General features: G+C 38.2%; 3 protein-coding genes across 4 annotated transcripts; all 3 read right to left on the reverse strand.

The window, feature by feature from the left end:
• Positions 1-374: 374 nt before the first annotated feature.
• LOC138310537 (monocarboxylate transporter 12-like) lies at positions 375-13,155 on the reverse strand. Of its 2 annotated transcripts, XM_069251791.1 has the most exons (8): positions 12,556-13,155; positions 7,470-7,556; positions 6,248-6,476; positions 5,491-5,634; positions 4,672-5,061; positions 3,067-3,336; positions 2,401-2,526; positions 375-1,015 (listed from the first exon to the last, which is right to left on the reverse strand). In XM_069251791.1, exons 3-8 carry the CDS (start codon positions 6,465-6,467, stop codon positions 804-806), a joined length of 1,362 nt encoding a protein of 453 aa, XP_069107892.1. In that variant the 5' UTR covers positions 6,468-6,476; positions 7,470-7,556; positions 12,556-13,155; the 3' UTR covers positions 375-803. The 2 variants fall into 2 exon arrangements, with proteins under 2 accessions (XP_069107892.1, XP_069107891.1); XM_069251790.1 differs by lacking the exon at positions 7,470-7,556.
• A 1,543-nt stretch (positions 13,156-14,698) lies between these two features.
• On the reverse strand, positions 14,699-15,139 carry LOC138310917 (uncharacterized). The gene has a single exon (XM_069252242.1). It carries the CDS (start codon positions 15,137-15,139, stop codon positions 14,699-14,701), a length of 441 nt encoding a protein of 146 aa, XP_069108343.1.
• Positions 15,140-15,142: 3 nt separating this feature from the next.
• Positions 15,143-15,850, reverse strand: LOC138310918 (uncharacterized). Its single transcript, XM_069252243.1, has 2 exons — positions 15,794-15,850; positions 15,143-15,394 (listed from the first exon to the last, which is right to left on the reverse strand). The coding sequence occupies exons 1-2, from the start codon at positions 15,848-15,850 to the stop codon at positions 15,143-15,145; spliced, it is 309 nt and encodes a 102-aa protein (XP_069108344.1).
• Positions 15,851-17,310: the final 1,460 nt, after the last annotated feature.

A 17,310-nucleotide genomic window follows, 5' to 3' on the forward strand; every position in this document is an offset into this window, starting at 1 on the left:
CCAACACCGTTCAACGCAGCTCCATAAAACTTTCTGTATATATCAAACAAGTGCCCTGTAGTTGTGGCTTTTGTTGTTGCGGACCTTCCATTTTTGGAATATTTTTTTTCTGTTTCATTAAAACTCAGTCAAAAGTACCAATTTACAGTTTCTTTTTGTTATCTGCTGTTTTTTTTTCAGTTTTACAATACTCACATACATTTAAAGTTATACTTGAATAATTGTTTCTTTGACCTTGATGTATTTGGGTTTTATTCCAACTGCGGGGCGCGTTGGATAATGCTACGCTTTGCGGCTCCTTGTTTTACTTCTTAAAACTATCATATTATTTTTTTTTATTTATCATGCTACATATAATAAGTATACACGTTCAATTTGTATTTAATTTTTTACTATATTACAAACCCATATATATATACATATATTAGATATGTTCTGATTTTTTTATTGGCTAATATATGATCACGTGACGTTCAATATACATCGAGCTAATATTCCTTTGCGAACTTCATTGCACAAACGCTGCATTCTTCAGGGTGCCGTTCTTTGACCAACGTGTTTCTGATAATTAATATAATACATGGAGATTATTTTTGATATTTTAGAAAAAGACGACTTACATTATTAAAAAATTAAGAACCTTTGTTTCGGTCCATATGGTGTTTGTATCACCCTTGTATTTCTCATAGTTCAAACATATTAATGTAAGCCTGTTTCAATTTTGTTGTTATAAGAGCTCTGCTTATGATTTTGTTCCTCATATACCGACGAAATTAACCTCCTTGTATTGTGTACACAATGCTTTATTCTGGACATGGTATTTGAAGTTCGGTGGTGTTATTAATTTGAGCTGCAGATGTTTGATTCTCCTTCAGTTTACGTCGTTTTGATTGTCTCTGTTTTTCCCATGTTATGATTCTCCTCAGCGGAATACAGATGATCCCAGCTAGGGTAATAAGTCCCCCAGCGAAGTAAAAGGCACCATTATAGTTACCGAACGAATCTGCCAAGGAACCTGCAATAGAATAAGGACATGAAGTAATGTCTTTGAAACAATAAAATGCACCATATGGTTTGTTGGCTAATGATGCCGAAGGCCTTAACAGTGTTTTATCGAGCAGATACAAGCAAAAGCGATTGTTAAAAAGTCCACCGAGACTCAACACGAATATACCGCTGTCTCCCAAAACACTCATCTCGCACTTCACACACGCCCACACTACATACATGGAAGGCCATCCTTACATGATCCTGGCTGTTGATAGGACGTTAAAATAATCAAACAAACAAACAAATAAACTATCAAAATTAGAGGTATGTGTGCCATAACTGAGCAAACATTTTCACATGCTTTTTTTGCTTTTTTTCAGTAATATATTGAAAACAAGACGTTTTGATGAATTATGCTGTGAAAATCATACAATGGACAAACATATATGGAAGTTCATAAACATAAGTGACAACACAAAATGTATGCAGTGTAAAATTCATGTTTATGTCTTATGTATGATGAGATTGAAACATACTTGTAGAAATTACTATACAATAACTAATAATACTGTGATTATGTAAAACAAAATTAAAGACCACACCTTCATTTCATTACACTCTAGATGTAGTTATAACAATTTCTGTGAGTACTGCCAAAAATCAATTTCAGTTCTTATTTGTATTTGTAAAACTAAAACATATGCATTGCAAGTATGAAAATTATAGTAACTTTTGGAGGTGAATAATATATCAATATCTCTTCTTGATTCGTGAGTATGAAAAATGTAAAAAAAAAAATATATATATATATGGCACATGCAAATTAAAGTTTTATTAATTAACAAATTAATTCTACTACATTAAAGCAAAACACACCGATCAAACTTTCTACATTATACATGTACAAAAAAATAATAACAATACATATATTTTAATATATACGATTAAACAGCAATTATTGTTCATATGATGAATATCATTTATGCTCTGTCGGCGATGGAGCATCTTTAAAAATATTTTTTTATATACGGCACATGCAAATTAAGGTTTAATATGGAAATTAATTCTACTACATTAAAGCAAAACATACCGAACAAACATTGTATAAAGAAATAACACCAATACATATATATCATATACACGATTAAACAGCAATTATTGCTCTAATTATGAATATCAGTTATGCTCTGTCGGCGTTGCCTCACCATGTGTTGATGAGTTCGTGTGTGATTTGGTAGCCCACAGTATGTTTGTGTTGTATCTTTTAACGTTCGTATTAACAGCCAGGGTCATATATGGACGGCCTCCCATGTAGGCTGTGTAGCGGGTGTGAAGTGCGAGGTGGTGCGTATTTTGGGAGACTGCAGTATATTCGTGTTGTGTCTTCTTGTATAGTGGAAACCGGCTTACCTGCGATAGGCGAACCCGCTATACTGGCTATTCCAATAATCATGTTTAACAATCCGAATCCATTAGATAGTCTTTCCAGGCCTTTTATTTCCACCATCAATATTGAATTTAAAAGTTCGAACGCACCTGTAAATAAAAAAAAAATATTCAATCCGTAAGAGTTGGTTTCAATGAACATAATTCATTAGGTCGATTAATATCAATTTATTTAATTAATAATTTTAGTCGTTTTTCAGCTAATAAACCACTTGACCTTTGACCTTGCCCCTCTACATGGTCAAAAAAAAATAACACCAATTTTTTTTAAAGAGGATGGCCTACTGAACATATTGGTATATGGTATCAAACTTCATCATGAAAAGTACACGGAATCACATAAGCCACCGGACTTCATCGTAAGTTCTTTCCGTTCACGATAAAAATAACGTTAAATGTCATTTTTCTTATGATATATTTATGAAAGAATATTAAATTAAGAGTGTCAAAGTTAAGCTTTCACATTTTGAAATGTTCGCACTATAATAATTCATAGAATTGTTGGAACTAAAGTTTCTGCTACGACAGTGCATAGAAAACGTTAATTCGTAAAATATTAAGTAACATCTTAAATGTACGTACATAGCCTAAAATAAGTCATAAGACTTCATAAATGAGCATACCACCTACCTATCATTGTTCCAAACACTACAGAATAGAGAACCAGTATCCCAAACAAGTGGTAGAACGGCACAAAGAATGTGGCGAGACCTCCGAGTACTAGTATGATATTGTTTGTCAGTATGTTGTCAACACACGGTAAGTCTATAATGAACCCGAACAGAACATTGGATATGGTATTACATATCCCTATCACAGATATCAATAACGCTCCCTCTCCTGCTGTCATACCGAGGTCCATGGCAAGGGCAGGCAGACAGTTGAACGGGATGAAAAATCCTGTAACAAACAAAAGAACGGGATGAAAATATCTTGTAACAAACAAAAGTAGACATAGAGTACACAGAATGAAATGCCATGTAAGGAACAAACGTAATCATAGATTTCACGAAATGAAAGTTCCAGTAACAAACAAACTAGTCATCGAATATAGTCATATTTAAGTCTAAATATATGTTTAACACGACAAATGCGTGTTTTCCTTTTTTTGAACTTGTATCTGGATCAAAATGTTACGAAAATCAATTTCGTAATCAGAGTTAATCATTAAAATGTATGTTGCCAATTTAGTTTTGTTGTATTTGTGTTACGTTCTGCAGCTAAGGTCTCTTAACGACTCTGAGGACAAAACCATGAGCCTGCATCATTTCATTTCAACAAATTTTATTGCAAAAAATATGCAAATGGATTTGGCAACAGGCAAAGCCTATATTAGCCATCTCCAAACAAATTCGGTATAGTACAATTATCAACAAAATATTTTAACATTTAACATTACATTATAAATGAATATTATTATTAGTGTATCTCCCCAACCTATCATAGTAGAAATATCTAGAAAAATCTTTTAGTTTCAGATATATATTCTGATTAAAACATTATAAATGAATATCATTATTAGTGTATCTCCCCAACCTATTATAGTAGAAAAATCTAGAAAAATCTTTTAGTTTCAGATATATATTCTGATATGCATTGCAATAAATATGTATGTTTTTCTTCATCACAATTGTCACAACCATGCAGTAGATTTTTTGTGTTAAAATGCGAGTGGGGGATATTAGAATTATGTATGTTGGTTCTGAGTGATGATCTTTGTTCATTAAATAAAGGACATATGAAAAGATAATGTTCGGCTGTTTCATTACCAAGGCCACAAGAACAAATTGGAGAATCTCTCAAATGGTCGCGAAATAGGTCAGAATTTAGATTGCTAGAGGAATTTCTGAGCTGGCACAGAGTAATATTTATAATTCGAGAACCTTTGTTTATAAAGGTATTTGAGCCTGCATCATACGCGCAAATGTTCAACAACATGTACAGACCAAAAGCGAGTCGGTGTCAAGGAGGACGTTATAAAGAAACAGTGAGTACTAAACAACGTCCAATGTTATATACCTACATACACAAAAGTGAGCAGGTGTCAAGGAGGACCTTAAGGAAGTTAAAAGGAATGGTTTGATTAATTAATAAACGTCTTATTAACAGCCAGGGTAATATAAGGACGGCCTCCTATGAATGCGGTATGTAGTGTGCATGAAGTGCGTGGTGCATGTTTTGGGAGACTGCGGTATATGTGTGTTATGTCTTAAGTTGCCAGTTTTATATACCTACCTACAGACACTAGAAAACAGGACGTGGAATACATTATGAAGGACGGACTCGCCAGCATGGAACAGTCAAACGTCTTTCCGAATGACACACATTTGTCTTTGATAGTCAGTGTCTCATCAGATTTAGCTTTGGCGGTGTCTTTGACTTTCAGTGGGTAATCTGATCTATAGAAGGACGCAAAGACTATTCCATTTAATACCACTCCCGTGATGATCCACATGGCGCCCTGCCACCCGAACTTTTCCTGGAGGTAAACGGACAACGGGGCAAACACAAATCCACCAATACCTGATCCACAAGTGGCGATTCCGGTGGCTAGGGCCCGGCGTCGCTCGAAGTAGAAACTTACTATTACTATTGTGGGAGTATACACAAGCCCGAATCCAACACCTGTAAAATGAAGACATTTTTTACCAAAAAAATTAAGTGACAGGATGTATGTTTGAACGAGGTTATACAAAATAACTATCACTTAATGTTATAATGGTTTGATTCTGTTGAACGCCATATTACTAGTCAGGGTCATTTAAGGACGGCCTCCCATATGTGCAATGTGTTGGGTGTATGATTATCTCCCTTGCCACCCTTTTTATAGTGCTATCTCACTGAAGCATGCCACTAAAGGCACAGAGAAATTTAAAATGGGCAGTTCTCAAGATTATCTAACATTCTAAGCTTGTGGCCATTTTCCAAACTATTCAAAAAGTGAATTTTCACCTTGGAACTGTAATAAAATCCGTCCTATCCATATTTTGTACAAAGATTACTACGTTTGAGATACATAATGTAGATCATAAAACCGGAGTATGCTGTAATCACCTCCAACGACGCCGTACAGAAGAATCATGACGTCCAGATTAGGAGAGAAGGTGGAAAGAAACAAACCGGTACTGGCGATGAAGATTCCGACAATGGTGACCCTCCGACACCCGTATCTGTTAACAGACGCCCCAGCCACTGGACCTGGCAAACACAACATTCGTTTAAAGTTTAATAATTCAATTTTTCTTGTAAGGGGCATTTTTATTGGCTTAAAATTTTACTTTATCAACCCATATCGCGGTTTATTTAGAGTACACTCATATTTTTGTGTTTTATCTCCATAACATAAAAATCAATTCAAGTTAATGTTTAAATAGTTATGATTTATTTCAAAGTTTTTTTGTTTTTTTTTAAACTAGCGTATATTTGTAACAATATAGTATTATCTATAAAGATATAGATTTAGGGGTTAACAAATACTGATTGACATGCCGGACCACTGAAATACCAAAGTTGGCGATGACATCAATGAGGTCACAAAAAAGAGAGAAACTACTCCGACTCGTGAACCTCTGTTTGTTTATATTCTTTATAAAAACAAGTTTGATGACAAATAACCATTCCAATATAACACCCTCAAATCTTCACTTGATATCAGTCTTCTGACTCATGTCTAGAATTTCGAGCTGGGGTGATATATTAAAATGTTATATTCTGTAAATATGATCTTACATAACCCGCAAAAATAATAAGATTTACTGTACATGTTGTGCAATATGATACAACTTAATGCAGATTGAAACAAAACAGATACCAAGCAGAAAGGATAGTCCGTTGATGATGGAGCTGAGAAGCATAGTTTTGGCGTTACTTCCTCCGAAATATGTCAGGAAGACAGGGTAGAATACACCGATGGTATAACAGACGCCATCAACGAGGAAGTTCAGCATGAAGGACGAGAAGGTGACCACCCAGCCCCAACCCCCGTCCAAATTAGGTACTGGCTTCGGCTTGTCCGGGACTGTCGGTACCATCGTATAGTCCTAAACATGAAATACAAGAATAAAAAAACGAAGACGTAAATTACATTGGTGAAAGAAAAAAAAACACTGATTATCTGCGAAGATAAACCAGTTTTGTTTTGTTTTGCTGGAAGCCATATTCATCTATTATGGCCTAGTTGAGAGGGTACTATTGCTTCATAGTAGTGTCGGGGGACGGACTAGTGGACTGCCTATGTCCATGAAATCGTGCATTGCCTTAGTCCAAGAATAAGTGCACTGCCTTTGTCCACGAAATAGCTTTCTGCAATTCTGGTGTGTCTCGGCCAAGGGACCGAACCCAGAGCCTTCCTCACAGGGAGGAACGCTCAACTCAAGGCCAAAAGTGAAGCGGTGCCAAGGGATGCAATAGGAAAGATAAAGTCAGTTAGGAAGGAAAAGATAAGATCCTAAATTTAATCGATCATGCAATAGGGGCGGCAGGTACAATTCTAACGCCCTACCTGCACGATCATATCACAGTCTCCCTAAACACACCTCGCATTTCACACATGCTACATTTGGAGGCGAGGCCGTCCTTACACGACATTGGCTGTTAATAGGATGTTAGTTAATCAATCAAACAAACAAAAATACCAAAACAATTGGACTGTTTATTTTCAACGTACAAAGCCGATGATATAACAGAATACCACTCATGTTTAATTGGGAACAATTGTCCAACCTCTATACGTGCTTCGTATTAAAAAAATGTTTTTTTTATGAAGTACTAGAACATAAATTTATAATGAAAGATATAACGGCGAGTTGAATAAACTGAAAGAATGATGACGATTAGCAAAGAATGAACATATTACGTACTTGCATCCCTGGCCGCACTGATTTACACTTCTCGTTCAAAAATCTTTCACAATTCACTTTATAAACTTGTCACTATCATTAACATCATATTGTAAAAAGGCTGCTCTGTTAATGATTGTTAAATGGTGATATGGTATCAAAAAAAGATATATTTCTATCACTAAAATAACTTACCGATGTAAATATGTGATCACTGTTAAACACTGACGACTACACCTGTCTCTCTACGGAGATGACATCGGCAACAAATATGGCGGAGTTCTGTCACGTAATCCGGACAATGAATGAACAAAAAAAAAATGTCTCAGGTCATCAGAACAGGAGGATATTACACTATATATATCTATACAACTGTGATGTTGTGATACCTAAGATGATTTAATATTGCGTAATTATTTACACCATTTACACCTGAAGGTCCGTTATGCGCTGACAAACATTTCTTTTTTTATAAATCTTGTTACGTTTACACTATTTCACCAAGGTCAGTCATGTTTTGTCTAGCAGATACATATGTAGAGCGTTATATCGTATCCTGCTGTTCCTATTAATGCAAAAGCTCATATTTACGAGGAATTGAGCGTTCATCCCGAGGCGGCTGAGTGATTAAGACGTCCCGACATATTACCACAAGCCCTCCATATCCTGATCCAGAGTTCGAATCCCATGTGGGGCGGTTGTTAGGTTCTAATCGTTTGTCGGTGGTTTTTTCCCGGGTACTCCGCCTTTCCTTCATTATCAAGACTGTCACGTCCTAACATGCCTCTGACAGTTAATAGGACGTAAAACTAATCAAACCAAAAGCGATCGTCCTGTTAGAAAAGCTCTGGTTTTATACATCTTGCCGAGAACACTGAAGTCTATACAAATATAGTTTCTGTTTGTTTGTTTATTTGTTTGATTAATTAACGTCCTATTAACAGCTATGGTCATGTAAGGACGGTCACCCATGTATGTGGTGTGTTGCGTGTATGTTGTGCGAGGTGCGTGTTTTCATAGTTTCTGTTATAGCTTCAACGTTTAGCATGATGTGCCAGTAAATGCCTATTCCCGTGTGTGCGGTTTGTTGTGTACGTGTTTTAGAAAACTTCAGATTAGTGTGTTGTATCTTCTCATGTCTTCCGGTCACGTAATACAATGTACTGACAAGGGCGAACCAGTCGTCCCACCCCCTTTATTCTGAGCTCTATACATGAGCATACATTACCAATTAAACAGACTATGTGTCTCGGCCAGTAGATAAGACACAAAAGCTTCCTTGACAGTGTCAAACTCAATTCCAAAAGTGACGTAGTGCCCAGAGAGACGTTAGGAAGAAGAAGCCAATTGCAAATAGAAGGAAGATTGAACACGATATCCTTAAAGGTAGGTTTCGCCAAACCAAATAAATATTTTTTGTGAAATTCGATAAGCGAAAGAAAACATGAAAAAACATATTAAAATATCTCAATTTAATTTCTTTATGTGTTTGAGATTGAACAAATGTGTCTTGAATCCAAAATTGAAGGAAATCCTTGATTTATTACGGTGTCCGTCAGACAAAATAATATGCAAATGAAGCTGCGATGGATTGTGTTGTCGAAGTTTGGCGCATGCGCATTGTCACGTACTTAAAGTAAACAAAATGGCTGAACGAAAGTGTGTGAGATGAAAAAAATATATCTGAATCGGCAACAAAGTGGAGGAAATTATAATGGATTCGGTAGCACCCTAGGATATCTAAAGGGAATTGAATTCAGAGATGGCACATCTCAAGCGGAACTTGCCGGGATCTGTTAGGACTCGTGTAACGGCATTATTGCACGTGGTGAGTTAAATTTCAACACATATGCCAGCGCACAAACAACCGCAGACTAACTACATGTATATTTGGTGTACAAAGTTAGCGAGCGTATGTAAGTAACATGAAGTGTTTTAGATTATATGATATGTATAAACAGTCCCTCGCACTTCGATTTGTTGTTGTTGTTTTTTAACTAAACATGCCGTGGCAAGACTGTCACTTCTATTTGACATTTTGTTGCACGCTTCCGTTTGTTGCTGCGGCCTCGTTTTGGGAAAAATACGTCATGTTCTATGTAAAGCTTGACTTCGCTCTATTTTTAGAGGAGTATTTTCCTGGTCAAGCTAGGCAACTGACCACCCATATCGTTCACTGTATGCATTGAACATGATCTGAAGATTATATCTATGTATAGGATAAATTTCAATTTCGTAGTCTTTATATTTCATTGGGCGAAACCTACCTTTAAGTTTAAAGATCATGCAACGTGGAAAGCAGGCCCGTTTTTAACGCCCTACCTGCAGGACAAGTGTAAGGACAGGAAGGACGGGCTTGTCTGAGATCAGTATAACGTTACCAGGTAGGTTGACTGTTCGGTGTCTTTGAGATAATGCATTTGTGAGATTGTACTATAAAATGACCAATAACTCCACAATTACAGGGTAACACTACACAAAAAATATATATCACATTTTCAGAAAATATTCGATATCAATCAAGATAATTCCACTATATTACGAAATAAACACGAACGGTCCTCGTGATATTAACAACACAAATAACCAAGTATGTATCATCTTTCCAATAATCATCTTAGACATACACAAAATTATTTGTTTATTTGATTAATTAACGTCCTATTAACAGCTATGGTCATGTAAGGACGGCCTCCCATGTATGCGGTGTGTTGCGTGTATGTTGTGCGTGGTGCGTGTTTTGGGAGACTGCGGTATACATACACAAAAGGAAATGTAGAATTAAAGGAAAAAACAATGCGTAGAAATAAATAATTTAAATTTCAAATGCACTTACAATGTACATTTCTGCATAGGCTACAACTGTAGCATGTTATTTGAGATATTGTTCTATATGTGGGACACTTCTTGCCTGGGATACCTAAGCTTCTTACCGAACATCGTGGAGTTGAATGTAGGAATTTGAGCTTCAGTCCCTGCCCTGAAGTTTCATATTTACACATTAGGATACAAATATATGCAGTGGCATTGTTGTTACAATGTTTACATGACATACATTTTATTCTGCAAATAAGAAATGTAACATAGATTTGAAAATTGTAATACAAAACATGTAGATGTGATACATATTGAAGGTACGTTAAATATGATTTCTTGCTTTTTGTATGTGATGTATGCTTCTTGGGTATGTAGTTTGCTTTTTGTGTATGTCAGCTCATATCTCGGATGCAAGAATATTTTTCGTTTTACTACCATATATATTCTATATATTAGTATGCATTGTAAAACACGCTTATCTGTCCCAGATAAATTATTTATTTATATAGACTATTTATCTTTTTAGCGTACGCTAAATAAGCGTGGATCCTAGTAATGTGTTATGTTATGAAATGACACACCATAGTCTATCTCGTGAGGAAGGTTCTAGTTTCTGTCCCCATGGACACGGCACACGATAGTCTATCCCCGTGAGGAAGGCTCTGGGTTCTGTCCCCCTGGACACGACACACCATAGTCTATCTCGTGAGGAAGGCTCTGGTTCTGTCCTCATGGACACGGCACACGATAGTCTACCCCCGTGAGGAAGGCTCTGGGTTCTGTCCGCATGGACACGACACACGATAGTCTATCCCCGTGAGGAAGGCTCTGGGTTCTGTCCGCATGAACACAACACACAATAGTCTACCCCTTTGAAGACTCTGGGTACTGTCACCCTGGACACGACACACCATAGTCTACCTCCGTCAGGAAGATTCTGGGTTCTGTCCCCATGAACACGACACATCATAGTCTACCCCCGTGAGGAAGGCTCTGGGTTCTGTCCGCATGGACACACCACACAATAGTCTATCCCCGTGAAGACTCTGGGTTCTGTCACCCTGGACACGACACACCATACTCTACCTCCGTCAGGAAGATTCTGGGTTCTGTCCGCATGGACACGACACACCATAGTCTATCTCGTGAGGAAGGCTCTGGGTTCTGTCCGTCAGAAAATCTCTGGCTTCTGTCCCCATAGACACACCACAGTCTACCTCTTTCAGGAATGATCTGGGTTCTGCCCCCATGGTCACGACACACCATAGTCTACATTGCGAGGAAGGCTCTGGGTTCTGTGAACATGGACACGACACACCATAGTATCTCGTGAGGAAGGCTCTGGGTTCTGTCCCCATTGAAACGACACACCATAGCTTACCCCTGTGAGGAAGACTGGGTTATGTCCCCTTGAACACGACATGCGATAATTTACCCCCGTTAGGAAGACTCTCAGTTCTATCCCGTTGGACACGACACATCATAGTCTATCTCCGTGAGGAAGGCTTTGGGTTCTGTCCCAATGGACACGACACACCATAGTCTACCTCCGTGAGGAAGACTCTCAGTTCTATCCCGTTGGACACGACACATCATAGTCTATCTCCGTGAGGAAGGCTTTGGGTTCTGTCCCAATGGACACGACACATCATAGTCTACCTCCGTGAGGAAGACTTTGGGTTCTGTCCCCATGGACACGACACACGATAGTCTGTCTACCGCCGTGAGGAAGGCTCTGGGTTCTGTCCCCATGGACACGACACACGATAATTTACCCGCGTGAGGAAGTCTGGGTTCTGTCCCCATGGACACGACACTCCATTGTCCACAGCCGTGAGGAAGGCTCTGGGTTCTGTCCCCATGGACACGACACACCATAGTCCACCCCCAGTGATGTAGTCTCTGGGGTCTGCCCCCCTTCCCCAATGGTCAAGGCATTATAGTCTATGAGTGGGACGACTTGTTTACCCCTTGACAGTCTTTGCAATACTAATTACTGGAGTGCAGTCTCCCAAAACACACCTGCAGTGATCATATCACTATGCACATTATTTCTAACCTGCCTTACTGTTTTACAGAACAGGTATATAGTAATATCGGATAGTATGTGATTTGCATATGTCACAAGGTGATAGAATTGCGTTACACGACGTTATTTTTTTCTTCATGATATTTAACCCATTTGTGGTCGTCAAGACTGTGCCACAACAAAATCAATGTCTGTTTACGTGTGTGTGCTTGTGTGTGTTTTTTATATGTGTGATTGTTGTGAGCGCAACGCTCGATTTCACACGGCCGCCAAAATAGCTAGAATCTAATATACATGACCACAAACCTTATACACAGGCATATGAGCACGAGTGTTGATCCATGTACACTATTTACAACCTGCAAGGTCACAAAGGACATGTAAACAAACTCACCATCACCCCCACTCTCTCTCACAGCAATGCATAACAACTACCTGTTTCGACTCCATCGTTGTATGATGAGGAGGTATCTTGGAATAACACGGTTGATTTTGCTCCACGGCTGGAATCACAGTGCTAGGTCTGGCGCACATGCATTGGCTAGAAATAATTATCAAACCATTGAAGTGTGCAATTCACATAGAACGGTCTGTGTCACATTTTGAAAAAGTCAGTTAAAAGCCGATGTTCTTACTGAAAAGATATGACCACTCAATCATATGACGCTGTCAACACTGCGGCGTCCGTCCAACTGGTATCATAATCACTACAGTATGAAAAAGTCTGCTAGTACCCCATCTACGTTTAACGTCCGCAGCTGTGGGATGTACACCGCATGAATTAATAAGCCACGACGGCGGGGATGAATAGATTGTAAAATATAAGATCCGTCCAGAAAATGTTTTCGAATTATTCTGTTAAACATTGAAGTGAACAGGACGTGAATTCATTCCTGCTACTTTCGTTTTTGCAAACGAACGGGGTTTGCGCGAAGAGGGTATATCATATACAGTTCCTGACGATTGCATGTACTGTGGAATTTATTACGGGTGATCCTGCTATAGTTGACAGTTTTATTGATCAGTAAACACCGACACCATTCAGTAACAGCGGGTCGATATAAAGTGACAATGAATTAAGTAGTGAAATTTCATGTAACTGTTATATATATGTTATGTTTCTTGTATTGTCCGATTGTCACCCATCAAATAAGTTTATGATTTCCACTGCCGTTCAGTACACAGTAGCAGACGACATTCCAAGACGCTGGGCGACGTTTTTAAGACGTTTTAATTATTTTCGTAATTAGAAAGCATCCAAATATTATCAAGTACAATTTTATTTGTTTTCGTCTAAATGTTAATTTTATTTTTATTATAATATGCCAACATTTTGAATTTAAAGTTTATTTCTAAACCTACACAGAGACCTCGTCACTGTAAATTGCAGACATACTCTCATATACTACAATACTAGTGATATATAGGCGAATGGGACACGAAATGTAAATATCCTTATGTAACTGTTATATACACGGTACTTTATGTATATACACGTGTATAAGATGAACTTTACAATGCATTGAATGCATTATAATTTGGTTTACAGTTATATGTGCCTTATTTTTCATGCTTACGAATCAATAAGTCGATAAGTTATACATCACCAAACGTTACTTACATTTTGAAAATTAAAGCACTTTCAATGCATTTGTTTTAATTTTACTAATACAAATAAGAGCAGAAAATAACTTTTAGCGGTACTTTCAAAAAATATTATATGTACATCTATAGTGAAGCAAAATGAGTACCTACGGTCAGATCATAGGGTAAATTGTGGTCTACAACTACATTTCACATTTTTACTGTGTTATTAGTAATTGTAAAGTGATTTTTGCTGGAAAGTTTTCATTGTAACATATATTAAACATAAACAACAACAATTTTACTGTACATTATTTCTGTGTTGTAACTAACGTTTATAAGGCACCTGAAGCCATCTGAATGATTTTCACGGCATAATTAATCAAACCTCGTGGTTTTCAATAGATTAATAAAGAAAAATTAAAGGCATATGTGGCGTAACTGGACGAACATTTCGACATGTTTTTACAGTAATACATTGAAAACCATATGTTATAATCAATAAAGCTGTGAAAATCATTCTAATGAACAGACAAACATGTTTGATACCTTAAAAAATAGTTATAACACAGAATGCATGCATTACCAAGTTCTTAGTTTTTATGCCTTATGTGTATTTAGATGCAATCATACCTGTAGAAATCACTATAATTACTAATAATACTGTTCAAATGTTAAATAGATTTTTGTATACCTCAACTTACATCATGGTCTGATCGTATGTTTTCATTTTAATGCACTGTATATGTAAATATAAGGATTTTGGCAGTACTGCTAAATAACATTTTCAGCGCCTATGTGCACTTGTAAAATTAAAATAAAACCTATGCATTGTAAGTATTGTAATTCTCAAAATGTTGATAGTTTTTGAGGTGATTGAAACATCAAAGCTCTTCTTGATTCACGGGCATGGACACTACGACACATAACTTTCAGGACGGCCACCCAAGTAAGCGATGTTTTGTGAGTGTGGATGTATGTATGTACTGAGAAGCTACGGTATATTCTTTGTGGGAGGCTGCGGTATATTCTTTGTGGGAGGCTGTGGTATATTCTTGGTGGGAGGCCGTGGTATATTATCGTCGGGAGGCCGTGGTTTATACTTGGTGGGATAATTCTGTATATTCTTGGTTTGAGGCTGCGGTATATTCTTTGTGGGAGGCTGCATTATATTCTTGGTGGGAGGCTGTGGTATAATTTTGGTTGGAGGCTGCAGTATATTCTTGGTGGGAGGCTGCGGTATATTTTTGGTGGGAGACTGTGGTATATTCTTTGAGAAAGGCTGCAGAATGATCTTGGTTGGAGGCTGCAGTGTATTCTTGGTGGGAGGCTGCGGTATATTCTTGGTGGGAGGCTGCGGTATATTCTTTGTGGAAGGGTGCAGTATATTCTTGGTGGGAGGCTGTGGTATTTTCTTGGTGGGAGACTGCAGCATAATCTAGGTGGGAGGCTGCAGTGTATTCTTGGTGGGAGGCTGTGGTATATTCTTGGTGTGAGGCTGTGGTATATTCTTGGTGGGAGGCTGTGGTATATTCTTGGTGGGAGGCTGCGGTATATTCTTGGTTGGAGGCTGCAGTGTAGTCTTGGTGCAAGGCTGCGGTAAATTCTTGGTTGGAGGCTGCAGTGTATTCTTGGTGGGAGGCTGCGGTATACTCTTGGTTGGAGGCTGCAGTGTATTCTTGGTGTGTATCTTTGTAATATTGGAGAAATATACAAATGTATTATGTAACACTGTTTGTTGTTTTGTCATTATAAATCGAAAAAGTGTAAATTGAGTTAGAATTGCTACATTAAAATATTTTAAAGACACTAAGACCATAGCAAGATTGACCAACATACACAAAATCCAGCAAATACAAATGCTAAAACTATCCTACATGTAGGGCGTAAGAATCGTACCTGCTGCCCAAACTTCACTAGCCAAGGGTATTCAGTACTTTACTCTGCCTCGTACTGAATACCCTTGGCCGGCGAAGTGGTAGCTGCCCCTATTGGATGATTGTAACAGGCGACTTAATCAGGTACTTTGCATTTTCTTTCCTTCTAACTTAATTTCTCCCTCCTAACGTTTCCCTTGACAACACCTAACTTTTGGCCTTCGGTTGAGCGCTGGCCCCTGTGAGGAAGGTTCTGGGTTCTTTTCCATTGTCAAGACACATCGTAGTCTATAACAGTGGTAGTTTCTGCTCCTGCTGAATGCTCAGTATAAAGGGAATGGGACGATTAGTTCGTCCGTTGTCAGTATAATGTGACCGTGTGGGATGTGTTGCGTGGCATCTTTGGCAACATGCTACAACTATATAGCACATTTAGATGTATAGATTCCGCTAGAGAAAAGGAGACAGCATGTCCCAAAACACACACCCACACGTCATACACGCAACACACTGAAGATGAGATAAAAAAATAAACAAAATAAGCATGAATTTCATATCGCAAACCTCAATAAAATATCATTATGCATTTACGGCATCATTCTAAATATCAAGCCCTGCAAAGCGGGGTCTCGCCAACACGAGTCTTGGAAAGTCTCAATGAGACTTTAGAATCTCGCATCCCGCGAGATCTTCAGTTTTAAAAATGGCTTAATGCTAGCTCTAGTGCACGTTTACAAGAAGTAATATGGCGAATTATAGAGGTGATTCTTACGTCGAAACCACCCACAATGTGGAGTCGGGGGACGATAGGGATACCGGGCTTGACCCGTGCCGGCGTACGTGGCCGATGTAGAGATAGAGAGACCAGACGCTCCTCTTCTATATCTCAACCACGTGGTCGGAAAAAGGGACAGGCGCTATGGTGACCGTTGTTCTCTTTCTAATGACCGGGGAAAAGAAAAATATTCTAGATATGATCGTTTTTTATGTTCCCGATCCCGATCTTGTTTTAGAGATGTTTCTGATCGATCCCGTTCTCGGTCTAAAGATAGTTCTGTATCACGAGGTCTCAGCGTGGACGAATCGCCGTATTCGTATACTAGACACAGTAGTGAGGACGATTCGTCAAATTCGTCTCGGCGTAGTTCTAGCCTAAGTCCACCACGTAAACGGAAGAAAGCTAAACGTAATAGCAGTGACTCTTGTTCCAATTACGTCCGTTTTGAGGCCGACCCGGAAAGTGAGAAACCAGAACTACAGTCAGATATGGCAGATTATGTAATGAACAAATTTACATCTTTCATTCCAGAGGAAATCTTAATGGATAAAATTCTGGACAAATATCCAGTGCCAAAGAACATTTCTGTTGGGACACAGAAGGTCGACTCTTATGTGCCAGAAATCTTTCAATCAGTAAATCGCTCGTACGGTAAGGCGTATGATCAAAACCTATCTTCAATTCAGACACGGGTTGGTAGCGGGATGGGACCCCTCTCAAAATTGTGAGTGGATATTGATGGTGAGCGCTCAGGTGAGACAGACAAGAAATTAGATCTGTTTTCGTGTCTAGAACTCGTAGAAATGAATATAACATTAGTTGGTCAAGCATTCAACGCTACTACCTATCACAGGCGGATGAACATCCTATACAATCTCACTAAGGACGTTAAGAATTCTAAAATCTTGTTGAAAGAAAACAGTGACAGGTTAAAGCTGACAATGCAAGTTA

Source organism: Argopecten irradians, chromosome 16 (assembly GCF_041381155.1).
Source record: "Argopecten irradians isolate NY chromosome 16, Ai_NY, whole genome shotgun sequence".
In the NCBI taxonomy this organism is placed as follows: Eukaryota; Metazoa; Mollusca; class Bivalvia; order Pectinida; family Pectinidae; genus Argopecten; species Argopecten irradians.